This window comes from Penicillium antarcticum (genome assembly GCF_028974205.1).
Source record: "Penicillium antarcticum strain IBT 31339 chromosome Unknown utg000009l_segment0_segment0, whole genome shotgun sequence".
NCBI classification, from domain to species: domain Eukaryota; kingdom Fungi; phylum Ascomycota; class Eurotiomycetes; order Eurotiales; family Aspergillaceae; genus Penicillium; species Penicillium antarcticum.
Window position 1 is genome coordinate 633,955 of NW_026695307.1, and position 25,459 is coordinate 659,413.

General features: G+C 51.0%; 11 protein-coding genes across 11 annotated transcripts; 6 read left to right on the forward strand and 5 right to left on the reverse strand.

Annotated features, from left to right (window-relative positions):
- Nucleotides 1-1,138: 1,138 nt before the first annotated feature.
- On the forward strand, nt 1,139-1,933 carry midA (putative cell wall protein; the record flags this gene model as incomplete). The annotated part of the gene is made up of 1 exon (XM_058466661.1): nt 1,139-1,933. One exon carries the CDS (start codon nt 1,139-1,141, stop codon nt 1,931-1,933), a length of 795 nt encoding a protein of 264 aa, XP_058314507.1.
- A 775-nt stretch (nt 1,934-2,708) lies between these two features.
- On the forward strand, nt 2,709-3,401 carry N7508_008599 (uncharacterized protein; the record flags this gene model as incomplete). Its single annotated transcript, XM_058466662.1, has 1 exon — nt 2,709-3,401. The coding sequence occupies one exon, from the start codon at nt 2,709-2,711 to the stop codon at nt 3,399-3,401; it is 693 nt and encodes a 230-aa protein (XP_058314508.1).
- Nucleotide 3,402: 1 nt separating this feature from the next.
- Nucleotides 3,403-3,645, forward strand: N7508_008600 (uncharacterized protein; the record flags this gene model as incomplete). The annotated part of the gene is made up of 1 exon (XM_058466663.1): nt 3,403-3,645. The coding sequence occupies one exon, from the start codon at nt 3,403-3,405 to the stop codon at nt 3,643-3,645; it is 243 nt and encodes an 80-aa protein (XP_058314509.1).
- Nucleotides 3,646-3,911: 266 nt separating this feature from the next.
- pex19 (putative peroxisomal membrane protein receptor Pex19) lies at nt 3,912-5,226 on the reverse strand (the record flags this gene model as incomplete). Its single annotated transcript, XM_058466664.1, has 3 exons — nt 3,912-4,031; nt 4,082-4,992; nt 5,052-5,226. 3 exons carry the CDS (start codon nt 5,224-5,226, stop codon nt 3,912-3,914), a joined length of 1,206 nt encoding a protein of 401 aa, XP_058314510.1.
- Nucleotides 5,227-6,269: 1,043 nt separating this feature from the next.
- N7508_008602 (bZIP transcription factor) lies at nt 6,270-7,509 on the forward strand (the record flags this gene model as incomplete). The annotated part of the gene is made up of 3 exons (XM_058466665.1): nt 6,270-6,425; nt 6,507-7,185; nt 7,238-7,509. 3 exons carry the CDS (start codon nt 6,270-6,272, stop codon nt 7,507-7,509), a joined length of 1,107 nt encoding a protein of 368 aa, XP_058314511.1.
- A 3,082-nt stretch (nt 7,510-10,591) lies between these two features.
- stm1 (uncharacterized protein) lies at nt 10,592-11,965 on the forward strand (the record flags this gene model as incomplete). Its single annotated transcript, XM_058466666.1, has 6 exons — nt 10,592-10,612; nt 10,736-10,754; nt 10,902-11,069; nt 11,127-11,250; nt 11,330-11,738; nt 11,792-11,965. The coding sequence occupies 6 exons, from the start codon at nt 10,592-10,594 to the stop codon at nt 11,963-11,965; spliced, it is 915 nt and encodes a 304-aa protein (XP_058314512.1).
- Nucleotides 11,966-12,718: 753 nt separating this feature from the next.
- Nucleotides 12,719-15,366, reverse strand: N7508_008604 (putative glutaminase; the record flags this gene model as incomplete). Its single annotated transcript, XM_058466667.1, has 5 exons — nt 12,719-13,345; nt 13,399-13,529; nt 13,582-14,590; nt 14,644-15,049; nt 15,101-15,366. The coding sequence occupies 5 exons, from the start codon at nt 15,364-15,366 to the stop codon at nt 12,719-12,721; spliced, it is 2,439 nt and encodes an 812-aa protein (XP_058314513.1).
- Nucleotides 15,367-16,954: 1,588 nt separating this feature from the next.
- Nucleotides 16,955-18,088, forward strand: N7508_008605 (uncharacterized protein; the record flags this gene model as incomplete). The annotated part of the gene is made up of 3 exons (XM_058466668.1): nt 16,955-17,260; nt 17,337-17,513; nt 17,564-18,088. The coding sequence occupies 3 exons, from the start codon at nt 16,955-16,957 to the stop codon at nt 18,086-18,088; spliced, it is 1,008 nt and encodes a 335-aa protein (XP_058314514.1).
- A 456-nt stretch (nt 18,089-18,544) lies between these two features.
- dbp8 (ATP-dependent RNA helicase DBP8) lies at nt 18,545-20,178 on the reverse strand (the record flags this gene model as incomplete). The annotated part of the gene is made up of 2 exons (XM_058466669.1): nt 18,545-19,604; nt 19,667-20,178. The coding sequence occupies 2 exons, from the start codon at nt 20,176-20,178 to the stop codon at nt 18,545-18,547; spliced, it is 1,572 nt and encodes a 523-aa protein (XP_058314515.1).
- A 239-nt stretch (nt 20,179-20,417) lies between these two features.
- Nucleotides 20,418-22,631, reverse strand: N7508_008607 (anion exchange family protein; the record flags this gene model as incomplete). Its single annotated transcript, XM_058466670.1, has 5 exons — nt 20,418-21,301; nt 21,352-21,848; nt 21,903-21,990; nt 22,039-22,187; nt 22,252-22,631. 5 exons carry the CDS (start codon nt 22,629-22,631, stop codon nt 20,418-20,420), a joined length of 1,998 nt encoding a protein of 665 aa, XP_058314516.1.
- A 455-nt stretch (nt 22,632-23,086) lies between these two features.
- bbp (putative zinc knuckle transcription factor/splicing factor MSL5/ZFM1) lies at nt 23,087-25,284 on the reverse strand (the record flags this gene model as incomplete). The annotated part of the gene is made up of 7 exons (XM_058466671.1): nt 23,087-23,683; nt 23,742-23,953; nt 24,012-24,120; nt 24,172-24,395; nt 24,594-24,811; nt 24,860-25,079; nt 25,140-25,284. The coding sequence occupies 7 exons, from the start codon at nt 25,282-25,284 to the stop codon at nt 23,087-23,089; spliced, it is 1,725 nt and encodes a 574-aa protein (XP_058314517.1).
- Nucleotides 25,285-25,459: the final 175 nt, after the last annotated feature.

The following is a 25,459-nucleotide window of genomic DNA, read 5'->3' on the forward strand; positions in this document are numbered from 1 at the left end:
CCACCGAGTCAAACACATAGCCATACACAAAGACAGCCCCTCATTCTACCCCAGTCTTAGCGCCGACTTTGCCTCGTTGCCAAGGCAAATGAGGGAAAAATGCACCGGCACCAGCGGAGGAGGCAACTATTCGAGACTGTCAGCGCCAAGTTTGGGTAGAGTCGACGATCTCTACGTCAGTGGAGACTATCAATAGTGCGACTCCGTTAGGCCAGCCGTTAGCATAGTGTGGCAGTAGCGATGTGTACTCTATGTTGCACCTTACTCGATTTCAAAGCAGAATAATAAACATCATATTATACTTTATGCCTTGACAGGATGTTCAATGACGACCAAGTCCCTTGAGTCTAGAACCCCTAGAACCCTATCTGGATTCCAGCTGAACAACCCTGTGGACATGTACGTACCCGGTCGAATTCCAGAACATGCGACCCAAGCACAGTTAGAGCAGGGATAGGAGACTGCCACTGAGGCCATATTAGGTCCGGGTGTGTCGGCTTCTTTGACTGGGGCTGGAGGCCCCAGCTGGAAGGTCCGGCACTAGGGCTAATAAACCATCCCACGTGAGAATTGGCCATTCAAGAACTGGCAAATGGTAAAACATAGGTAGTCGTCGAGGGTAGCATCGAATGCCACACATGTACGGAGTAAATACATTGTACAGCAGTGCATACACTAACGGGTACAGTGGGAGATCAGAAGATCTCCCAGGCTGGTTTGTTACTAAATATGGGACTATTATGGGCCCGGAAGCGAGGGGTCGTCACCGTCAAGAGTTTTCTATACACAACGTGTTGATTATTTGGTATGCCAAAGTAGATATGATATGATCGTGAGAATGCAGTTTCCGACTACTATAATCTCCTGAACCCCTAATCCTCCTCTCTGATTCCTTCAAGAAATGCCTGGAGAAAATGACCAGACAACAGCGCGTGTCTGAAAACCACAGCCAATTACAGCTGCAGATCTCTCGGCGCTTGTACTAGTCTGAGACTAGCGTGGCCTAATCTGGCCTAGCGCAGTTGATGTGTTTCCAAACGTTCGCTTGGACTCCTTTTTCATTTCTGCTTATTCTTTGACATCTTCCGACTTTCGACTCACATCTTGACTTTGGTCATATTCCTTCGTTTGGTTCATCATGCGTCTCTCCAGCCTCTCGTTCATCGCCCACGCTCTGCTGTTGACTGCTGTCGCAGCCCAGAGTGGTGGTGTCTCTGATATCCTGGATCTCACCAGTGAGACCTCTGCGTCCAGCTCTGCTGAGCCTACATCGACGTCCTCATCATCGAGCTCGACCTCTTCGACTTCCACTGAGCCCACTACTTCCAGCGAGCCTACCACTTCTTCGACTTCCTCCACTTCCTCAACCTCGTCAGCAGAGCCTACCAGCGCTGTTGCGGACCCGACCACCTCGTCTTCCTCTTCTTCTTCCTCTTCCTCTACTTCTTCCACCTCGTCCACCAATGAAGCTGCCGCCACTACCAGCGCTGGCAGCCAAACCACTGAGGCCCCCTCCACCACCCAGACTCCTGTCGTGAAGACCATCACTTCCTACGAGACCCGTAGCGGATCGACCGTGGCCAACGTGATGACCACCACTTCCACTCCCGTTGCCGATGCCACCTCCCCCTCTCTCAACGGTGACAAGAGCTCTGGCTCCAGCGGTGTCTCTTCCTCCGACAAGAAGATCATCATCGGTGTTGTGGTCGGCGTCGGCGGTGCCATTCTGATCGGTGCCCTCGGCCTCGTCTTCTGGAGAATCCACAAGAAGCGCAGCGAGCAGTTCGGTGACGAAGATGATCTGATGGGCGGTACCGCCGTCGGCTCCGGTCCTCGCGAGAAGGCCCCCAGCCCTGCCGGCAACACCCCCTTCAAGAACACACTGGACCAGTATCACAACCCTGGCCCTGTCAACGCTGCCTCCAACTTCTAAGCCGCGGATTGACACTTTCAGTGTAAAACTTGTACGATCATCATGCAATTCACAGGCGCTATGGATAGGCGAGGGCACGGTTGCTTCTTTCTTTCGGTTGCGGACTTTTTTATTATTATCATTTTAGGCGTCTTTCGCCTAGTCTCTCTTTTATAGATTGGACATTTGCACATTCATTGAGCGTTCCAGCAACCATCACATTCCTTTCAAACGCAACTCTCGATCCTTGCGCGACTGACAAAATCGGCACTACTTGCGGTTTTGCCCATCTCTTTTTGATTCCCCGTGTCGAAGCGCTTGGTTTACTTGTGATTAAGTTCATCAGTCTCGACAATCTTTTCTTTCTGGAGCATTGGATGTTGTATAGTGTATCTAGACGCCAAGTGCAAAGGCCTTTTTCAACTTTATGTATGTAATTTGAGACAATGGATTTAAGTCAAAAGTACAATAATCGTGCAAATACATGTATAGTCTACCTGTAAATTACATTACACCAACTAACTGAGCCTAATCAACTTGAATCGTTGATCGTTGATCCGCCCAAACCGAGATTCACGTGACGCATTCCAGCACGCGTCTGACACGCGAGATTCATGTGCAGGACCCGTCTCCTAGCCTACCAATTCCATATCTCTCTCCATATCCTCTTTATCAAGTACTCAAATACTCCACCATAATTCGCAACTTCCACCTCACTCTGTACTCACTCCCAAACCCAACCCACTTAACTATCCATTGACGCAACCCTTCCGCATCCGACGGATCCAACCTCAAAATGTTCGCCCACCCACCCTCAACACCCTTCCGCCAAACAGGCTATTACATCCCAGCCAAACCATCCCCCCTAGGCCAACGAAGCACAAACATCTCCACACCCCCGTGGGCAATGTCACCAACGCGAGGCAGCGCGCCTAAGCCAAGTACAATGGACGAGAACAACACCAACACCAACGAAACCACAAATGGCTTCCTTAACTCTTCACCAACAACCATCGCGAACAATATCTTCCAACCACAGCCCCAATCATTCTTCAACATCCAAAGCGAACCAATAACCCGCCACAGCAACAGCCACCAATCCCCCATAGCATTCAACCCAACCTCAACCTCCAATACGCCCTTCACAACCACCAACGACCCATTCTCCTTCCCAGCCAACAATAACAACAATAATGAAACTCCAAACTCACCAACAACCCCAACCCGCCCAAAACCAAAATTCGAAACCCGCTACGCAAACACAATTGCAAACCCACTGCGAAACGCGCCCTCCCTAGCGCGCAGCAAAACGCGCAAACTGTTCCTCAATCGCGTGCGCAATGAGCGCGATAGCGGTCGATTCGAGGCGCGCGGCGAGCAGATGATGCGTATGGAATGTCTTGCTGATCGGCGGCGTTGGGAGGAGAGTATGGCTGCTGATGGGGACATCATGGCTGGGTTTGATGGAGAATTCGAGGGGGGAGGATGATATGCTTCCTTATGGGGATGAGGCTGAATTGGATGAGTTTATCTCGCAAGAGGAGGCGTTGGAGATGGCTTTGCGTGAGACGGAGACGCAGGCGCCGCTGGCTGGGCGGGTCGGGACGTTGAGGGGGGATGGCAATGGGGGGCGGGTTCCGTTTAGTGATGATGAGTATGATGATATCTTTATGGGATTGTCGGATTCGCAGTTTGAGAGTGGAAATGGGGCTCAGGATATGGACATGTCATGAGGAGGATGAGGTTCGGTTTTTTGCTTGAAATTATAGTTATCATAGCATAGCATTGGATGGCGTTCATTTTCTTTGGGATATGGATATGCATGTATGGGTATTTGGATGGGAGGGATGGGAACTGAGCAAATTCGATCTGCATGTAAATAAGGGTATCGACGAGAGTTGTGTATATGTACAGTACAGGGCCGAGGAACAAGTATGACAAGTTCAGCGTCAACCTCGAGCCAATTCTCCAATCTTCATCCACGTTCACATTCAATAGATCACTGCTGTGGGCAGTCAGGCATACCGGGAGCCCCAGCAGCCCCAGCACCAAGCCCACCCAGATCCTCCATAAGAGGATTAGAGACAAGTTCCTCAGGCGGACTACCAGCAGCTTGCATCTAAGTCAAAGTCAGCGTTCAATCCACAACACGAAAGAAGTAGAACCAACCTCCTGCATCCTCTCCCAAATATGCTCCCGACACTTCGGATCCTCATCCGAATAATTAGCTTCCTCAAACTTCCCCACAATCTGCTTAACAACCTTAGCCTGAGTCTCATACCTCCCCATATCCTCCTCAGAAACCTTCCCCTCAGCTTTACTCTTAGCAAGCCAAGGCCCAAACTTCCCATCAAGCTCCTTCATAGGCTCATACAGCATCTCCTTATTAGAAAGCTGCTCCATCATCCCCATGAACATCTTCGACAAATCGCCTTCATCGCCTGCACCCGCTGCGCCTGCTTCGACCGCTTTGAGTAGTTGCGCTAGCATATCATCCGAGATGTCGTCCTCGTTACTTGCAGCTGCGGTGGCTTTCTCGCCCGATTCTTTCATTCGGCCCATTGTTCGCTTGATGGCATCGTTGAAGGAGTCGGCCGGGCCGTCTGTTGATTTAGTGCCTGCGGCGGTTGAGTTTTTGTTTGTCTGACCGGAGCCTGACCCAGAGCTAGTTCCAGTTCCAGTACCAGATCCGCCAAGTCCAGCAGCTGCAGCCGCAGCGGCGAGTCCCTCGGCTGATGCACCACCACCACCACCACCTTCCTCAGCCATAACATCCGCAAGCAACTGCTTCAGGAAATCACCCGGTGGGATGCCACTTTCTTCGAGTTGTTTTGCGAACACGTCGGCGCCTTGGTCGACTGTTGCTTGGAAATCTGCCCGGTTGCCTGTTCCTGCTCCGGCTCCAGCTGGTGCCCCGCCCCCGCCCATCATATTAGCCATGTCTGCTTCTAGTTGTTTAAGGAAAGCATCTTCGTCGAAGTCTGCCGGTGCGACGCCCGTTGATGATGCATCGGGGTTTGCCGTTGGTGCGGGAGCAGGTGCGGGAGCTGGTTTTGGTTTGGAGAAGTCGTCTAGGACGTCTGGTGGGTTGTTAATCATGGGTTTCGCATGACATTTGACGGTTTGAATAGGGGATTACCATCTAACTCGTCAAAATCCGAGTCTTCATCGTCGTCTACTTCAGGTTTCGGCGGTTCGGCCTTGGTCTCCGGCTGTGTCTCGGTCTGCGTCTGCGGCTTAACATCAACAGGCGTGGTCCCTGTCTGCTCTACCACATCCTTAGACAGGTCCCCAGCTGGCGACACGTTCTCCATGACGAATAAATTGCGGGTGGTAAGTAAGGAGTTGGTGAGGAGAGAAGCGTCGGGCTTGGAGATATTCGCATGTGATGGGTTTGGCGGGGAACCGAGCGGTAATGCCGATCGCCGAGGGTTGCAGTTAGCATGGTGTACAATGAACAGGAACAGGAACAGTAAATATAGACTAGGAGTGAATGGAATGTCAATTGATTGATTTCTATAGACTTATTGTTAGATAGTAAGTTAGATCAAAAAAAGACCAAGATCTACTCAACCCGGACCATTTGGAGGGCCGAGCCAAGTCCCATGACTTGTTTGTCTGTTTTGTTCTGCTTTGTCTTGGTTTTGACCGTTTTGCATATTTGCCTCGCTTACACGTTCCTCCAATGTAAGCACTAACGCCAACTAAACCAGATGTTATAAGAACACTATGGCATCATGAAATGAGATCATCTTAGATGAAAATCTGCACGTCCGATCCGTCTTGGCAAATATCCCCGCACGGTGAGCTGGCTGAAAAATCTGCATGTTCCTTACGCCTTACGTACATAGGTAGGAACCTTGGAATCCGGGGAAGGGAATTCAGGGCCACGTAGGAGGGCGCGTGATTTGGTCATGTGGTAGTTGGAGTAAGTAGTGAATACGGTGAGCCTAAGTAGCATAGAGCATGCCTGGGCAGGGTGCCAGTGGACTATTTGGGGGCCCGGTATCGGCTAATCGGCCTCCCAATGGCCTGACACTTGGAACTCCGCGGGCAAATTTGCGCCTTGGGCCAAGTGGAGAAAACGACCCCAAAGAGGCTAAAGAGCAGAGAAAAAAAGAAAAAGAAAGGAAAAATCCGTATAGGCGAGAGCCCCTCCCCTTCAGACTTTTCTGTTATTCAACTTAGTCAATCGTTTTACCTCACGGCTTTACTTCCTTATTCCTATCTCTACCTCTGCTCAATTGTGTTTCTTTTATGTCATTCTAACCGCCTAGACGCGCGTTTGTCGCCTTTTTCTTTTTCCTTTTAGCGGGGAAGCTGTGTCTGTTGGCGCGGGCCGCAGGCACAGGGTAGAATGGTTTCTGTCGAGAACGACATGGTGATGGACCCCGTGCCCAAGCACGAACCGGGGCCAGATGGTGAAATCAGTTCCAACGTGTCAACGCCAGACCCCGAAGCCGAAGTGACTCAGGATGTGCAAACGCAGAAGAGGAAGGGAGGCAGGAAACCTGTACGTAACATCTTTGCAAACCTGGGGCCCCGCATTCCTCGATCGTCTTATGAAGCATGAAGCATTGACTGACATCCCTAGATCTATGCCACCTCGGAAGAGCGCAAACAGCGCAACCGCCAGGCCCAAGCCGCCTTCCGCGAGCGCAGGACAGAATACATCCGCCAACTAGAGACAACCATCAAGCGCAATGAAGACTCGCTTCAGAGTCTGCAACAAAGCCATCGCAGCGCCGCCGACGAATGTCTAATGCTGCGCTACAAAAACTCCCTGCTGGAGCGCATCCTCCTGGAAAAGGGGATCGACGTCCAAGCCGAGCTACGCCTCAAGACCGGAGCGCCGGGCGCTCCCCCAAAGCAAAATCCAATGCCACCAAAGAGCGCACCAGGCGCGCGCTCAGCAAGACATCCAGCAGGCATTGCCTCCAAGCCCGAAGCCTTCGGCATCGCCCAGCGCGAAGGTGCCTACGGCGTCCCATCCCCCCAGTTCCAGGCCACACCCACCTCCCACGTCTCCTCCCCATCGCACGCCAAATCACCAGGCTTCGGCTTCCAGGGCGCCATGTCTCCAGTCGAACAAGGCCAGGGTCGTCCTCAGCTCCTCCCCCAACCACGGAGTTTCAATCAAACCTCGCCGCCGGCAATTAGCATGCCGCAGACGGAACCCTCGGACGCCAAGTCATCCCGCATGGGGCCGCGCGGGGGGCGGGTTGCTGCAGCATATTATCCCTCTCCTTTCCAGAAACATTACGACCAACTCGGTAAGCATGCTATCCATCAAAGAAAAGATCGAATCCAAACTGACTGAAGCAGAACAAGAATACGACGCGCAAGCCGACCTCGTCGACGACGAACACGATGGCTCCTCCTTCGTGCCGGGCTTCACGCCACAGTCCGTCGCCTCGAACTCGCACATGTCCGGCTTTAATCAGTCAGCCGGCGAGAGCACACCGGGCGATTTCAATAATGCAAATCATCTCCTCGGACAATATGAGCCGATGCTGGATACAGATCCGTTCGGGTTGAGTGCTAGCATGCATTTCCCCACGCCGTTCAACTACGAGCAGAATAATTCGCGGCAGTGAACCTTTAAAGCAAAAAATGTGTCTCTTTATTGCTGTCTATTATTCTCGTCTTTTTTTAATTCTTGTTCCATATTTCCCTCGGGGTCTATTTCTTCTTTCTTTCTTCTTTGCTGTTGCTGTTGCTGTTTTCCAGGAATGGTAAATGGTCATCTCTATCTAAAAGTTTGATTTGAGCATTGCCCGGCGTTGTTGCGAGGGTTTTGATACCAATGTTCACGTTCCCTTTCTTCTGGCTTTTGGAGAGGTTACTTGAGAAGTTTCTATCTACATGTGTTGTATATGGATTTACAAATCAATATCCACACCATCAACAATACATTACTACCATCAACACCAACATCATCCACTTCCATCAGAACATAACCCCCAATTCTCAATCCTAATCTGAATTCAACCCACACATCCCCCTAGGCCATTCTAACAACCCAAGAACCCGCTCATCCACACAGACAATCCCCAAAAACAAACAAATAGCCCGACACTCCAACCACGCCCTGCGAGCAATAAACCACGAACTCCCACAAAGCGGCGCATAAAAATAAGCCAAAATAAGCAAGGCCCGCACATCCTTCACCTGCAACAATCTCTTAAACGACCCCTCCATAAATCCAATAAACGCCAGATCGCGCGGTATAGCACCATCCCTGCAATTCGGTCCGCGGAAGTGGGTTAGGAGGGATATAGCTTTTAGATAGGGATTTTGCTTGCTTGTCATATCCAAAGTGGAATTGTGCGTGGGGTTGATTCTGGGATCACCCTCCAGCTCAAAAACATCCACAAAATCCCGATTCATTTCTGATAGAGCACATATCCCCGGATCGATGGTTAAGACTCGATATTCATCTTTTAGGATGTGAAAAACGGAATCGGGTCGGAGGGGGTTTGTTATGGACCAGATTGCTTCTTTTCCTTTTGTTAGGTTCATCCATTGGAGGTCTGGGTCTGGACTCATATCTAGATCTAGATCTGGCGGGTGGTGGTCCGGGCTGGGGGGAATGCATGGTCTTCGCTTTAGGGGCCATGTTTCTTCTGGTGTTGTCGACTCAATAGTTGTCAGACTTGTTATTCCCAGTAAAGCTGCTGCGGCCCAGAGGGCATCGCGATCTTGCGGGTTAATGGCCGTTGAGAGCTTTTTGGCTAGGTGTTTTGCTGCTTGTTGGCGGTGGTGGAATTCTTGGGGGGTTATTGGTGGTACGGATAGTGTTGTTGATGATGGTAATTGTGAGGGGATTGTTCGGCAGAGGCGGTCGTATGTTGCTGTTATGCCTAGGATTGTGTGCATGAGGAATGGGTGCTTGGGGATACGTTGTGAGTTTAATGCATTGAAAGTCGTGAAGTGGGGATGTGCTTACTGGTAATGCCAATCCAATTATAACCTCCTGATATAACGCTGCCGCCTTCGGTGTACCGATAGTGGGCAGAGTCTGCTTCTGGAAGCGATATAGTCGTGCTTGGCTCTCAAGATCGAGTATGAATGAGTCCGGGCCATGCCCGACTGTAATTGGTGGTAAGAGCATTTTTGGTATTGGCTTGGCGTTAAATACTATTTGGCTTGCGCCGTTGTTCTCGGTTTTGTTTGATTGCCAGGCTAGTAGTTCTGGTGCTTGGCCTTGGCCTTTGCCCTGGCTTTGGGCTGAATAGTTACAGCTAACGCCATATTGTATGCATTTTTGGCACTGGGGGCGGGTTTCATCACACTGACTTAATCAATCATCGAATTCTATCATGAAATATTAATAAAATTTGTAAGCTTACTTTCACACGGCGGATTTTGCAGTTGCGACAGCCTTGTCTGGATTTGGTGTGAGGTCGACGCTTGCGATATTCTTGGCCGCCAGACACTTGCTTGTCTAGATTCATTTTTGAGGTTCGAATATTTGGCTAGAAAAGATGACAGGGAATCCTGTTGCCTCGATATGGTGTCTACGGTTGTCGTTGCTATTGCTTAACTCCGAGCTCCGAGCGGCGAAATCATTGGCCTGGATTGTCGGACTAGCCGTTTTCGTACATTGCCATTGTTCTGTGTTTCATGTGGGAGTTATAGATATATGACTGCATGCGAATAGGCTAGTAATGAAATGAAAGAAAAAAAAACACATTAGAATAAAGATGTGAGTCTTTATATTCACCAGCCATAACTTATAAGATATGATCTATAGACCTAGGGCAATGTCATCCTGAACAGCAGCGATAAGATCAGCAATGAGAATAAGAGTAGCAAAGGTCCTGGTCTCCATTGCTGAAGAGGAACAAGGTCCTATCTAAGCAGAGCGCGCCTCGAAGCGAAAATAGTCCAGGGAGAAGGAGAAAATATCGAGTGGTGGTGGACGGCCTTGTAAAAGACCCGGTCCAAACAATATCTCCCGCTTGACTGTGGGGGGGGATTGACTCTCTGAAACAGCAGATTCCGGAAAGATCACTGCATATTGTTCTTTGAATGGGTTACCGATTATATCAAGTTGCAAACTTCGACTGTACGTCCCAACCTAGATCGTCTCCTATACCACGGAATCAAAAACAAAGCAGTCATATGACCATTTCAACCAATCATGAGTTTGCGCATATCACTTTCAAGAAAGGGCTTCGACTCGATGTATCCGACTTCGAAACAGATCGAAAGGAAATCGAAGCTGTGGATATTCACAGTTACGTCGGTTCCTTCGACCATTGACTATCGACCAGATCGACAGGGTCCACAGGAAGATGACAGACGCCACAGCAATGTGTTCTAACTCAAGTAAGCATACTGAATATATCTCAACTATACGGAGTAGGGTAAACATGAAGCTCTCATAGTAATTCGATGTCTTGACGCCATCATTATGTAAGGTACCCTAAGCCCTAGTATGCGGGCAGCCAATCACCATCCGCGGGCACATTCGCTTAGGAGCAGAAGCCGCCTTTCCTGATTAGTCACTCTGCACCCAACCACAAACCGTGGACCTCCCTCTATTCCTCATCATCATCAATCTTGAAGGCCGGATCTCCTTGGGTTCTGCCTTGTGCCGCATTACCTCACCTAGACAACGGTCTACGATAGTCGAAGCGCCTCCCCCGGAAGGCCTCCGCAAAAACAGGCGTCATGGCCGACGTACGGTCCAAGGTACGCTGAATTGAAAGCTCTCTTGCGCGCCCCGGCGACGCAATACCGACCTCGAAATTTGGAGGAAAATTGGGGTTTCTAGGGATTTTTGACCAGTGACTAATTCGAAACTTTTGCGAATAGAACCTCTATGAGCTTCTGGGTAAATTTCCCCTCCCTTGAGCACCACTTGAGCCCCGGCCATCTTTTCCGACGACAACAATTCCTTTTCTCAATCGGAATATCAACCCGATATGATATGTCTCTGTTTTTCAAGGCATTGATAGCTGACCTTGTCTTTTCCTCCCAGGTAACGACCCAGAGCTCGACCCTAGCAGACCCGCTCCTCCCCCCACGAGGGCTGTCGACCGCACCGCTGACCGCTCCGGCAAGCGGGATACCCCTAAGGAGCCCGCTGCTCGTCACAATGAGACCAACGCTCGCCGCGGTGGCCGTGTGACCGCTGGCAACGAGGCCGGTATGTGGTCAATCGAGTGATGGTGCGAAGGGAAATTTTGGACTGACATAACGGTAGCTTTCCGTGACCGCAACGCCGGCCGCAACAACAACCGCGAGAAGCCCACTGACGAGGCTGCTCAGCCCGCCCGCCGTCGCGGCGGTGGTGGCCGTGGTGACCGCCAGTCCCGCACTGGCCAGACGTAAGCGACCCCGCGAAGCAATTGAAAGCGAAATACATATACTTTTGCAGCCACCGAACCTGGGACTAACGGAATACAGTGACACCCGCAAGCAGGTCCAGCAGGGCTGGGGTGCCGAGAGCGGCGAGAAGAACTGGGACGACGAGCGCCAGGGCGAGAAGATCGCCAAGAAGGAAGAGGCCGAGCCCCAGACTCCCGCTGCCGAGGAGGCCGAGGAGGAGCCCGATAACTCCAAGTCCTTCGCCGACTACCTTGCCGAGAAGGCCCAGAAGGAGACTCTCGCCGCCAAGCCCGTCCGCGCCGCCAACGAGGGCAGCAAGCTCGATAAGAAGTGGGCTGAGGCCAAGGAGCTCGCCAAGGACGACGAGGAGTCCTACATCGCCGGCTCCGGCGAGAAGACCAAGCGCGAGAAGCAGCGCAAGGAGAAGAACTTCCTTGACGTTGACCTGCGCTACGTCGAGCCCCCCGCAGCGGCCCTGCCCCCCGCGGTGGCCGTGGCGGCCGTGGTGACCGTGGTGACCGCCCCGCCCGTGGTGGTGAGCGTGGTGCCCCTCGCGGCGACCGTGCCCCCCGTGGTGACCGCGCCCCCCGTGGTGACCGTGCTCCCCGTGGCGGTGCCCCCGCTGCCCGTGGTGGTGCTCCCCGCGGCGCTGCCCGTGGCCCTGCCGGCCCTACCGTCGACGAGAAGAACTTCCCCAGCCTCGGTGGCAACTAAATTGCCTGAAAATCTCGGGATATGCTCCACGATGAACCGGTTTCTGTCACCCGGATCTTCTCCTGTCCCTCTCTCCGTCTATTGAGTGTGCCTTGTTTTTTTTTTGTCTGTCCTATGCTAGGGAAGAGAATTATGTTCTTTTCTTCTTTCCCATGTGTGTGAGTTGAGGGGTAAGGCGGAGGGTTCGTTGGTGGTTACCGTTACCGTGTTCTGCTGGATGCATTCAAGAGCCAACTCGGATTTTACTATGTTTTCTTTTCTTCCATCTCATGGAAAAGAGGTATATCAGAGCGGGTTTTTTTATGTGTGTGCTTTACATATGCCTTGTGTGCAAGCGCGAATTGGATGACTGAATTCGACGGGCCCAATGTAATTTGATTCGATCCAGAAGTCAAACAAAAAATAGGAACGCAAAGAAATCTTCAATTTGAACCATGGGACGTGTTTGTTTCTTTATACTTTAATCCGTTTAGTGTTTGGCTAGCCCGTTTGTGGTTCGTTGCCTTTACTGGTCACTGGTAGAGTATAAATCGAACTTGGAACTAGAACGGACCAGAACTGTAATTTATTCAACAACGGTCCTACCGAGGTGTTTTCGATATACTCTCGGAAGCTAGGCCTATGTGCTAATGATATAGCCAAACTGCAAAGTCAAGCTGGGGTATGAATGCAAGACAGACATCCGTCGTCAACGGCGATTCTCCACCTGTTACCCACCCCACTGCAACAGCCAATTCTATCAAATAGTAAAACCTACAGCTCACCCTCGCGTTGACGATGGATCCAAGGCTCGGTGAACTGTGCCGCCGCAGACTGGGCGTCTGTACTCCAGGTTGCCAAGGTTTCTTCGTCGACGTCGTCGAGGAAAGACAGGCCAGGCATGGCACGACCTCCGCAAGCACGTTCCAAAGCGAGGAAAGCAAAGTGGCCACCAATAACCGGCCGAGCAAAGAAGTTAGGGCCAGGGAAGCCACCATCGCCTTCTGTGTTGTGCAGGTCTGTAAGGGGACGATCGGTGGCGGTCTCGTTGACCCAGCGAGCGACGGAGTCGAGAATCTCAGAACGCACTGGCTTGGAGGCGACGGCCATGGAGAAGAACTCCCAGTCTGTCTTGGTATACAGGTGACGACTGTCAAGGGGGAGACCGTACTTCTGGCGCACGTAGTGATACCAGACGGACTGCTTCTGGTAGATGTGGCGTGGGACGAAACCAGGCTTGTCTGTGTCGGTTCCCTCCAGATGGAAGCATAGCTGGGCATCGGCGTACAAGTTGTAGATGGTCGTCCATGAGCCATACCAGTCGTAGGCAAGTTTTGCGTGAGAGCCATCTCTAGACATGCCGAATTGTTCCCATTTGGTGATGTAGTCATCGGCGATTTCCTGTATAAAAATTAGCCAAGAGTCCAACCGGTGCCTCTTGTTGTATTCAATACCTTGAAGTATGACGCATCGGACTCGTGACCAGCCACCTTGGCGATCTTACTCATAGCATTGATACCGACAATACCCTTCAATGCGAGGTTTGTCTGCAGAGCTAGCCAGCCAGCAAAGTCATCGGTAGAAACTGTACAAGTCAGACTATAAATCGAAAGCAAGTTTTGGAAATGAATACTTACGCTGGTTGGCTGGCTCAAGAGAGAACTCCACCAAATATCCAGTCCACTGCTTCCAAAGACGGTAGCTTCGTTTCACCCACTTCTCTGCCTGGTGCCGGCCGTTCTGACCGCCACCCCATTTACCGTCCTGGTGGGCAATGCCAGAAAGCGTCTGCAAGTCGCCAAGAGGGAAGATTCCGGAAGACTCGCTCTCGATGCTTGGCGAGGCTAAGCCCTGTGTTGACCAAATGGACGAGGCTGCAGCAGAGTCCTCATACAGAAGCGAATTCACAATGCCCAGACCCATGATGAGAATGTTACCACACTCCTCCACTGGCATATATTCATCGTTTCCGTCAGAATGGCCGGTGGCATTAGGGAAGTGTGTGCCCAAGTCATGCATCGCATACTTGTTAGGGTACTGTCCGCTCAACATGTGCTCAATCAGCGGCTCCAGGAGGTAAGCCAACCATCTGGGGTTGGTGTACAAAAAGAAGGGGAACGCCGGGAAGATGACATCGATGGTTTGGAAGTTGCCATTCGAGGAGATCTCCTTCAGAAACAAAATAGGAGAATCTGGGGTTCCCGAGAAGGTGGTTGCACCCATGACTTGGCGCGCGGTTAGGGCAACGATGTCGACATAGTCATCGGCACCCGACAGATAGGCATCCTTCGCCACTTGCTGTGAGTAGTTGGAAGCCAGAGAGCTAGCTTGAGCGTAGTCCTTGTAGTGGAAACTCAGAAGCTGTTCTGTTGTAGGGAACCACGATTCCCACAAAGGTCGCATCATGGTGAGTCCACGAGCTGCCGCATACTGCACAACAGGAATTTGAACAAGAGCAATGGTGAAAGTGACACTGTCAGAGTAGGTCTTTGACTGCTGGCCCAAGTTGAATGACTTCGAGAATGCGAACACAGGTGTCCGATCCTGAATAGCTCTGAACGATTTATCGTTGGCGTTATGCAAGGCGCCGCTGCTAGCGAAGCCACGACGAACACCAACTGCATCACCAGACTGGTAGTTCACATTCTAGGCTGGAAGTTAGCGCACGGCCCTAACTATACTTTTGACGAGAAACTTACAGCAGGTCCAGTGAAATGAAGTGTACCCCATTCGGCTCGGTCGCGAGTCTCGGTCAACTCAAGCTCGGTTTCACGGTGTATTTGCCATCTCTGGAGATCAGAGTCAGACGTCTCGTGGGGATTCTTGAGCTTATCCCAGCCCCATTTGATCTTGCTATGGGTATCCCCGCTGACCCAACGGCCATCGATATCCATATAAATATTTACATCAACCTCGCCCTGGACGTCAATTGTGACGTATGAGGCCGGGATCGACTGTCGCAAAGTCGAGGATGGAGTGATTGGGGAAAGGAAAGACACGGTGATGTCTATGGGGTCCGCGGAGCCGGTGTCAATGTGGTATGTCAAGTTGGTTGTGGACGCATCGTAGTTGTGGCCGAGGTACTCAGGGTACTTGATCTTGTAGCTATTGTCTGTTAGCTATTTGTTCAATTGCGTTTCCATCAAGGGCTGATACCTTTCCCTCGAAGACAAAGATTCATGCGGCTTGCCTAGTAAAGGGTAGACCGCACCTTGACTGGGGACTTGGGCCATCAACGAAAGTCCTACCTCCTCTCCGGTATAAAACATGGGCCATTTCTTCCAAGGGGCCTCTCTGGCATCACCAAACCAGGTGCTAAGATAGGGATTTCGCACAATGAGTGGAAGGACAGGCGGAGTTAACAAGGAAGCAGCGACAGCCGCTGCCTGACAGGCGACCAAGACGGCTAGTGACAGCTGCATGGTCGCGATGAGGGAATGACTGTGACACAAATTTCACAACGTGTCACTAAGTATCGGTATAAAAGATCGAGAGAATATTCAGAGGTTGTAGAGAGGAAGATCGAAACCCAAGGGGTGAAGGGAAGAAATGCGGGGAAGGATCAGCTGGTTCAGAGTGCAGCGCTTGGCCTTGGGCTCTCGGATGTAGGAGGATGCGCTCTATAGTCCAATATGGTTTCATTCTCTTTCTTGCATCTCCCAATTTCCTTCATTCCTAAGTCGCGAAGATTCGCATTTCCTACTCGATGATGTCATGCGGAGAGATAGCTCTCTTATCACAGCTTCTCCAATATTCTGCATAGTGTTGAACTAGCTATAGATACATTGCAATATTAAGAAGGTAGTATATTAATGAAATGATCTCTGTTTCGAGAGACGTGGATGTCATAACTATGTATTCATAGCCTAACTTAGACTTGACAGTAAACGCCTAGTACACATACAAGTACGAAGTATCTAGATTGGGACATCAGTTCAGGTACATCAAGATTTTCATGCTGTACTTCCCGTCTACGCAATAGAACTATTATAGGCCACAATTACTCAATGTTCACCTTCATGCTCTGCTTAGGTTGTACTACTCTTGGTGATATATACAAGTACTTTGGACGGCTTAATGTTAGCGTGGTGAGTCTGTAGTCATATGCATTTGCGAGCAATCACATAGACATAAATAATAAATTGAGCTGTCGAAACATCGTATTAGATTGTTTTAGATCTAATTTCAATACCAAGTACTAGATTTCCATGACATATAATTCTGGTCTGCCTCGGGTCTTGGAATTTAATCAACAACTGTCCACGACACAGCATGATTTCTGCCTTTAATAATTTGGAGGACGCGCGCACAAAATAGAGCAACACGAGATTGATGTTATTCATTTTCAATTTGATAGCCCGCTTCTGGGGAATTGGCCCCTGTGGACCCGCCAGACACGATGGAGACACTGAACGCGCCCCAGGACGCGGGGCTTGAGTGTATTCGTCTAATTGTGCATCACAGTAAAGATTTCAGAACATCCCATAAAAAAGACGAGAGAGTTGAGTCTCAAACCAAGGGGCGAAGTGGAATTAGCGCTCCATGGCCGATGGTGGTTCTATTTATCAGGCCAAGCAAATATCAACATCACGTAACTGCGTACATCAGGCAGTATTGGTATAATAAATAACACAAGGAATACAATAGCAACAAATCCAGCAAACCAGCCAGTCTGAGTACCTCAGGAATTACAACTCAAACATATCAAACCTACGCGTGCTGGTGGGTACCAAGTCCGTGCTCTATACAAGCTAGTAAGGTATCGGGGACTATACGCGATCGACGCGCCCGTTTTTCTTCTTTTCGGACATTCCTCTTCCTTTATTCACCTTCTGTTTTGTCTTCCTGCTTGGATATCCGAGCTTCATTCCAATTGCCTGGTATACTTGCCTGCATATCACGAGACTCCCCCGCAGAGCCACTCTCGGACCGCGCTGGCCCAACCTTTTCGTGCCTCACTCACACCCCTCTCCTCAATCCTCACCTCAAACCTAAGTCGAAGCCTCCACGATGAACACAACCGCGCAATATAGTCCTGTCAAAGATGGCCGGCGAATCCTAGGCGAAAAAGACTCCAACGCGTGCCTGTCCCCCGCGCCACACGCCAAACAGTCATTCCCGGTCTCAGGAACGCCCACGAAACGAATGTCAACAATTTTCTTACCCAGGGAACTCCTCCCCTCTCCCATATTTGCAGGCCAAAAACGGACAAGAGACCAAATGGATGAGACAGAAGAGAGCATCGGACACGTGCATGCGCGGGAATCCTCTTCGCAGCGCGCCCCATCCGCCGCCCAGGAAGATATGCAAAGCCAAGTAAGCTCTAGAATGCATATGCAAAGAAGTATCAGGAAGTATGAGCCTCAAACTAACCATATAACGCGCCGAATAGCTCCGACAAACCCCCGACGCGATGGACATCCAAACACCACAAAACTCCCAACCCGAACGTGACCAGACACAAGACCGAATGGAAACATGCCGAGCACCTGCTATGCCTCACACCCCCGAGGAAGAAACGCGTAGCGTCCCCGAAGACCCAGACGCGCGCAAAATGTTCATCCAAGAAGTATGCGAACCCACCCATAATTCCACATATCGATCTAACAATGGACACAGAAAGCAAGCCTCCTCAGAAACAGACTACAAAGTGCAATGCGCAACGTGACAGACCACCAATTCGACCGGCGCGTCTCCGAGCTAGAAGCCCACAGCCGGAAATGCCCACGCCTCTCCCTCTCCGTCCTTTCCACACCACCCCTCTCATCCCGCAAACACTTCACATCGTCCCATTTGAAGACGCCCAGAATTAGTTCTTCTGGGTTTAGCTCGACGCCTTCAAATGATACGCCTGATCTCCCGGCTCGACCGTCAGTTTTGTCTTCGAGCGTTCCCCAACACCGCGCTAAGGCTCATGGCCAACATACACCTCCCAATGCCCTTGGTTCGCCGATGCAGCTGAGTAGTCCTCCGGCTACAGTTATTCGTCGTGAGCGAGAGCGGGAGTCGAGTATGGGCCCGAGGGCTGAGCTTGGGGTTGAGGATGCTATGACGCCGTCACAGCGGGGTGATGCTGTTGATGGGTTGCTCAAGCTTATGAGTACAACGGATAGGAACCAGAGTTCGGATTCTTGGACTGGATGATTGGATCATTCAGCATTGATCAGACTCGCTCCAAAGAGCCGCTTTGGATGAAACGAGTTGGCGTTTATACACAAGCAACCCAAGGCTTCTTGGGAATAGTGGAATGACGATGTACAGAGTCATGCAGCCAGTATATCAAGTCTTGGCTGCTATAGCGCTAAGCCTTGATATGATAGCGGGTTATTCCATTTTGGAACATGCAGTATTATTAGAATAATCAGTCTATACACTGCAATCAACGATACCATATACCATAGGCATAATTGAACAGTCTAGACTCCAATGAGACATACCACGTTATGTCTCAGCAAGGAATGTCGATTGTCAGATCGACACGATAGGAACGTGGCCATGCAAGATGACGGAAAAATAAACCGCTAACCAAATCAATTGATGCCAAAATCATATCCAAATCCAAGTCCAAGTCTCAAACTAAGACTCAACTTGAAGAAACCCTCAACGAACCTTTTTAAGCTTGTTCCTCTTCCGACCCAAAATATCACGACCCTCCTCAATCTCACCAGCAGCCTCACGCTTGGCTGACCCAACCTCCTTAAGAACACCCGTCCTAACAACCCGACTCTCTATACTAACACCCTCCTCCTCCCACTCAACCATCTGACGCCCAACACGAGTCTCAATAGCAAGCACCAGCTCGACATCACGCTGTCCAACAAGCGTAACCGCCTCACCAGTCCGGCCCGCACGAGCCGTACGACCAACACGGTGAACGTAGTCATCCGGGTTCCGTGGCACGTCAAAGTTAACAACGAGGCTTACAGCGGGGATATCGAGACCACGCGACGCAACATCCGTAGCGACGAGGACGCGCGCAGCAGTAGCACGGAATCGGCCAAGGTTAGCTGTCCGCTCTGATTGAGGGAGGATGCTGTGCAGGGAGGTAACACGGTGACCGAGACGGCGGAGTGTGCGTTCTAGGACATCGCATGTGTTGGTGTGATTGCAGAAGACGATGACTGGTTTAGAGACGTTTTCTTCTGTGGAGAGGAGGACATGGAGGAAGGCTTCGCGGTGCGTCATGGGGACCTTCAGGTAGGATTGTTTGAGGGTTGGAGGGATCTTGCCTTGGTTTTCGGTTCCAATTTCCGTGGCGAAGATGGGTGGCTTGTCGCCGGCAGGTGGCATGTCCTTTAGTAGGCGCACTTCGGCTGTCATTGTTGCTGTGAAGAGGAGGGTTTGGCGGTCTGTTGTTGGAGGGAGTGCTGCTAGGCAGGTTTCTACGTCTGGGAGCTGGCTTCCTTTTCCGCTCGCTAGGAGTCTGTCTGCTTCATCTAGCACGACCATCTTCACGCGCCGGAGTCCGGCGATTGTGTCTTCGCCCGATGTCTTGATGTGGTCTGCCAGTCGGCCGGGGGTGGAGATGACGACGTGAGGTCGGTTTGCGAGTGCGATGGCTTGCTGCCGCATATCTGTGCCTCCGGTGATGAGGATGGGCTTCATACTTTGTGGAGCGGAGACAGCCTTGAATTGTTCGAAGATCTGGAGTGCAAGCTCGCTGTAGAAGGTCAGCAACTGTGTGCGGTCTCGATAGTATAATTCCAGGATAGCGAAACACACCGAGTAGGAGTAAGCACCAAAGCGAAGATTCCAAATGGATTCTTTGCCCATTGCTGCATAATAGGAACCGCAAAAGCCATAGTCTTTCCGGAACCAGTTCGACTGCCACCAATACAATCCCTGCCCCTCAGAATCTCAGGAATACAAGCCTTCTGAATAGCAGTCGGCCGCTTGATAGCCATATTTTTCAACGAGCTAACAAGCCATGGTGCAACATCCAGAGCAGCAAAAGTAGACACTTCACTCTCTCGACCAAGCGCAATTGCATCGGCAATAGTCACCGGCTCCTCCTCCTCAGGCTCAGCATTTAAGTCGACCTCTCCCTTCTTCTTAATACGGGAGACGGAGGGGAGCGGCGCCGGTGCGACATACGAGTCGTTAGAGGCGTTCGAGGACGTTGAGAGACGACGACGCTTTGGCGCGCGGTCTTCGACGTCGGGTTGTTCCATGTCGACGTTATCGGATGCATATGAATCCTCGGACTGCAACTGTTCCTCGGTCGGGGGCGCCATTGTTGTTTGCGACTCGTCTATCGAGGCAAAATAATTTTGTGGCAGAAAAGTTATCTCCAATAAGCGGTGGAGCAAACCTAGAAGATCTGCCTATGTCACGTGCATATATATAGATCTTGGTTATTTTGGACTTTATCAAGATAGAATTAATGCTAGATCATTCCCAATATGATTGAATAACAGCCGAAATGGGATCGAGAGACATCGCTCCTGTTGGAATTTTGCCGCCACAGAAACATTCAGTCTTTCCTGCTAGTCGTGCTCCTCCGACGCGAAACCCGAGAGGGAAGCTCATACGCCTCTCCAAGCTCCAGATCATTATCCTCAACAGCCGAGTTCGAAGATGTCGAATGACGACTCTCCAAAACCCCACCACCTCCATTCGAAGACCCATTAGCCCCACTAGCCACCGCCTTATCAGAATCATCCTCAAAACCATGAGTACCACCAACACTCTCCATAGTAAACGGACTAGCAGTGGGACTATCGAGCGCAGCAAGCTCCTCTCGACTAAACCACTTGGGCAAAACGAAGGAGCGGACAGGGATGAGGAGCAGAATAATAACAGGGAACCCGATAGCAGCGATGGTCTGGGTAATAGCGAAAGTAGCACCAAAACCGACCAATTCAAGAAGGACAAAAGCCCAAATTGCAACACGGCGCTCGATCCGCTTGAGGGGGTTTGAAGCAGGTGTGAAGTTCTTGTCTTGGGCGAGGAAGATCAGTTTCTGCGTGATCCCATTGCCCTGGAGAGCTTGGACACCCATGATGAAGAAAAGACCGGCCATAACGCCCTGCGGGATTAAGTGCAGGACAATGAGGAGTGGACCAGTCATTGTGCCAAGGGTCAAGAGTCCCTGGGTGAAATTGCTGACTCGCTGCTCGACGACATGATCTGTTATCCGGATTGCTTTGCCTTTGTTTGTGTCATCTTCATCTGCGACTTGGCGGGTGACGCATAGAGCAGCTGTATGGAAAGGTGCTTGGGGGATGAGACCGTTCGGGAAGGGAATTCCCAGGAGACCAGCTACGAAGGTTGTAAGGCCGAGGAGCCAGAGGTCCCAGTGGAAGCCGGCTGGCTTTCTCAGAGGAAACTCAGTTCCTTGGGCAATGAGGGAGGACACTGTGATCAGATTAGCCATTGTAGTTTCGAGGACGGAGTGACAACAATACCATTGTGATCAAAGTAGAAGAGAATAGTAAGAAGCAGTGCGAATGGGATAGCGAGGAAGATATCACCGACATCAATATCCCAGAATCGCACCAGCCAAGAACGATCCAGAGTAGGGAAGAAGGCCTTGCTGGTAGGAAGTGTAGCGACATCAACATCTCTCATATGACCAATGTGAATGAAGCCAGTGAAAAAGATGATGGTAAGAGGTGTGCCATAGTCCTCAAGGAATTTTCGAATGAATCGTTTGAAGAGATTGCTGTTACCCAATTCTCCACAGATCCATCCACTTATCAGGACGAGAAGTGCGACCATGATGGCCAGATATGCGGATGTTTCTCCCATAGAGCCCCATTGTCTGGTGAGTACTTGGATACCTTTCTGGAGATATATGCAGGCAACGTAAAAGCCAAAGATATCACACGAGAATCGGGTGACGTAGGTTAATGCGTTGCAGGAGTTCGTGATAGCCAGAATCCAGTGCATAATCAACGACCAGCTAGATTTTGTGTCAGTAAAGCTTGGAAGCTTAAGACATGGTGATCCAACTCACATGCCAATCCAGCACATGAAAGCAAGATAGGGGGTTCCCCGAGGGGCAATGATATCGTAGACAGTGTAGTTAAACACAGTGATAGGACCTGAAAACATCAGCTCAGACCACAGTGCCTAAATTCAAGTAATCTCACCAGTAACACCAACAATAACCAACGGTTGCGCCGCAAAAAGGGAGAAAACAAAAGCCCCAAGAACAGAAGCAAGTAAAACTTCATTTACCCCATAGCTCTGACTCGTCTTCTCAAACATATCCAAAGAGAAAGCCAAAGCAGGCAAAATACTGAAAAAAGGCATCAACAACCAAATACTCCATCATGAATTGATAATAGCAGAGAAACCCATACTTAGCAAAGTACATATAGACTGTCGCCGGAACAACGCGATAATCCCACGCATCAGTCCAATCACTCCAATAATACGGCGCGCGACGCTTGACATCATTAACCATACCCCGGAACAAATGGACATGCCACCATTTCGACTTGGCCGAATGAGCCGATGTCGCGGTCGATGTATGGTGCTGCGAGTCTTCTGGTACCGCGTGCTGCAGCTGCTCGGCTGCCTGGGCAGGCTCGCGCGTTGAAGCGTGGCTTGATCTTCCAGACCGCATTGAGCGCACAGATGATAGACGCTGAGACTGCAAGGAAGGTTTCCGCTGGGCGGAGGCAGAAGTGTGCATGTTTGGCCCGGGCAGGGAGAAGTCTCCGTGCGAGGGTCCTTGCATATGTAATGTTTTGATAGATTTTATGGGTCAGTGTGATGCGCGCGGCATGTGGGTATTCTGCATAGATGCTGGGCAATATTTGAAGGTGAAACTTGGGGCGCAATCGAGGTGCAATTGATTTTGCGGAGAAAAAGACTCGGAGCTGATGAAGCCAAGACTAAAAGTGGGGCATGAGGCCGCTGTCTTTATTGTTCTACATGTACTTCGTGTTTGAGTGCTACTCGTTAGGTGACTATTTACTACGGGAAATATACTTCTGTGAAGCAATACTTATGGTGAATTAGAAGTATTAATCAAATGAGTTAGAAAAGCAAAATATCGATAGCTGTTTTGTGGGCTTCTTGTTAGCAAGAAACCGCGGGCATCTTTGTCCAATCGTATTAATCGAATTGCGTTTTTTGTTGTAGATTTCGGTGAACGACTGTAAGGCGAGTACATGAAGCATAGTGAATTGCTCAAGCAGGGGGAGGAGGTGGGGGAGGCTGGTCACTGGGAGGAGGTGGCGGAGCGTCACCAGGAGGCGGCGGGGGTGGAGGGCTGCCAGCAGCTCCGTAGTACATGGGGGCCATACCCGGAGGAGGTGGAGGAGCACCCATGCCGGGAGGAGCAGCACCAGGAGCTCCCATACCGGGAGGAGCAGTAGCAGGGTAACCGCCGTATCCACCGTACCCATAGGCAGGCTGGCCACCTGGAGGAGCCGGCTGCTGCCAAGGGTTGGCTGCGGCGGGGGCGGTACCAGGAGCAGCATATCCGCCCTGAGCTGGGTAGCCGTAGTCGCGGTTCTGGGCCCAAGGGGCAGGGCCACCCTGGCTGCGGCCTCCATAGTCTTCGCGGGAGCCATAGTCGCCACGAGATCCGCCGTAATCGTCGCGGCGGTTGTCGCGGCCTCTCTGCTGCCATGGAGCCACATCGCTCTGAGGAGGGGGTCCACGCTGTTGCCAGGGCTTCGCATCGCGGTCGTCAGGGTAGCCGCCCTGTTCGGGACCGGCTTCAATGCGACGGGGCTCGTACTCGCCGCCACCTGCGCCACCAGACAGTTCGTTCATGAGTTGCTAGAAAAATTGTTAGTACCAAGCGTGATTTAACAGTCAGCGATTGAAGCAAGCTTACCTCCATCTCACGATCCACGGCATCACCGGTGCCGCCAACACGGGGAGCACCACGTCTGTCCACACCGGGGCCGTTGCGCCAGTCACTACCACGCTGGCGGTCAGGACAATCACGAGCCATATGGCCTGCGTTGCCACAGACACGACAAATGATGTTGGCAGTGAAGTTACGCTGCTCAGGGCAGTCGTACTTGCGGTGTCCGATTTGACCACCTGTTTAGTGCGGTAAGTATCAATTGCGCTAAGGAATGTTCATAAAAATCCAACTTACAGTTCTGGCAAGCCTGGTTCTCATCGTCACGAAGAGTACCGTTGAGAGCAGCGAGCTCACGGAGTTGGTTGCGCTTCAGCTCATTCTGGCCTTCAGGGATGGAGGCAGCCTAGTAAAATCATCAGTATCAAATTTTAATCACAGTATCAAAGTGACTGACCGTTTCAATGACGTTGTGCACAAGCTTCTTAGCTTTGTTGACCTTTTCTTCGGTATCGGCCATGATCAGACAGTGCAGATCTTCTTCCTGGTTGCTACCGTGAGCGGCATCGGATCGGCCCTTTCCTTCCTTGACGGAACCTTTGCCTCGAATGGCAATCTTGGCGCCGGATTCGGTCTCCATCTTCTTCAAGGTGTTTCCACGAGGTCCTATGAGTAAGCCAACTGTAGAAAAGTAGCAAAGAAAGCTGAGTATTAGTTATCCGGTAATTTTGAATGAACATGCAGCATCAAGCACCAAGGTTTAGCAAGAAACGAGTTGAGGACATTCAAAGAGAGATGTCTTGTCAACTCGAGTCGAGCAGGGACTCATGACAGACACGATGGAAGGATAGTTAGGAGTTAGAGGGTTAGTTATCATACTGAAGTTAATCTCTGGATAGTCATTCACTGGGACGTAGACCTTCTCCTGGGTCTTGGTCGGGCGTCTGTAGTCAGAGGGCGGGTGGTAGTTAGGAATGGTCTTCATGGCCTTCTCGACCAGCTTGTGACGCTCATCCTCGAGTCGCTTGCGGTAGCGGAATTCACGAGTGTTTACACGTCTACCGAAGTTGTCGTACTGGGGAGGGGGCGAAGGAGATCTGCGATAGAGGTTAGACAATGGAAGGGTGCAGGGGAAAAGGACACACCTGTCACCATCAGCCGGGACCACATCATTGATCCGAAGCTTCTGGCTGATCTCCTCAATACGGAGATGGAGCGTGTAAGCTTCCAGCTGCTCGCTAGTGAAGTTTGCCATAATCATGGTGGGCAGGCCCATGAGGCCAGCAGCCTTGTTCTCTTGCTGGTCACCCCAGCGGTTGCGCTTCTTGCGTCTCTTGGAGCCATCGGCGGCCAGGGGTGGGTCAGCTGCGAGATGATATGTCAGTATATGTGATTTCTGGTGTTGAAAATTGGGGGGATACATACCGCGAACAGGGCTGCGACCGCGTTTAGGGCCGTCGAACGAAGGGGTCGCAGTGCGCGAGTCCTCCTCTTCGTCATCCGCCCCCATACGCCGCTTCCCCAGCGGGATATTATTGGAGCCAGTGATGCCTTGATTGCGCCAAGCCATGACTGTTTTGGTAAAAAAATGTAAGATTAGTGATGCAAAGATAGGATGCCCAAGAAGACTTCTTTTGTCTTGTAAAAGTGGCCCTCCACGTGATGGCAGATGTTGGGCGGTGTCTATTTTCACCGCCGAATATTCCGAAGCTATACTGCCACCATCCACTGCCCAGCTTATCGGT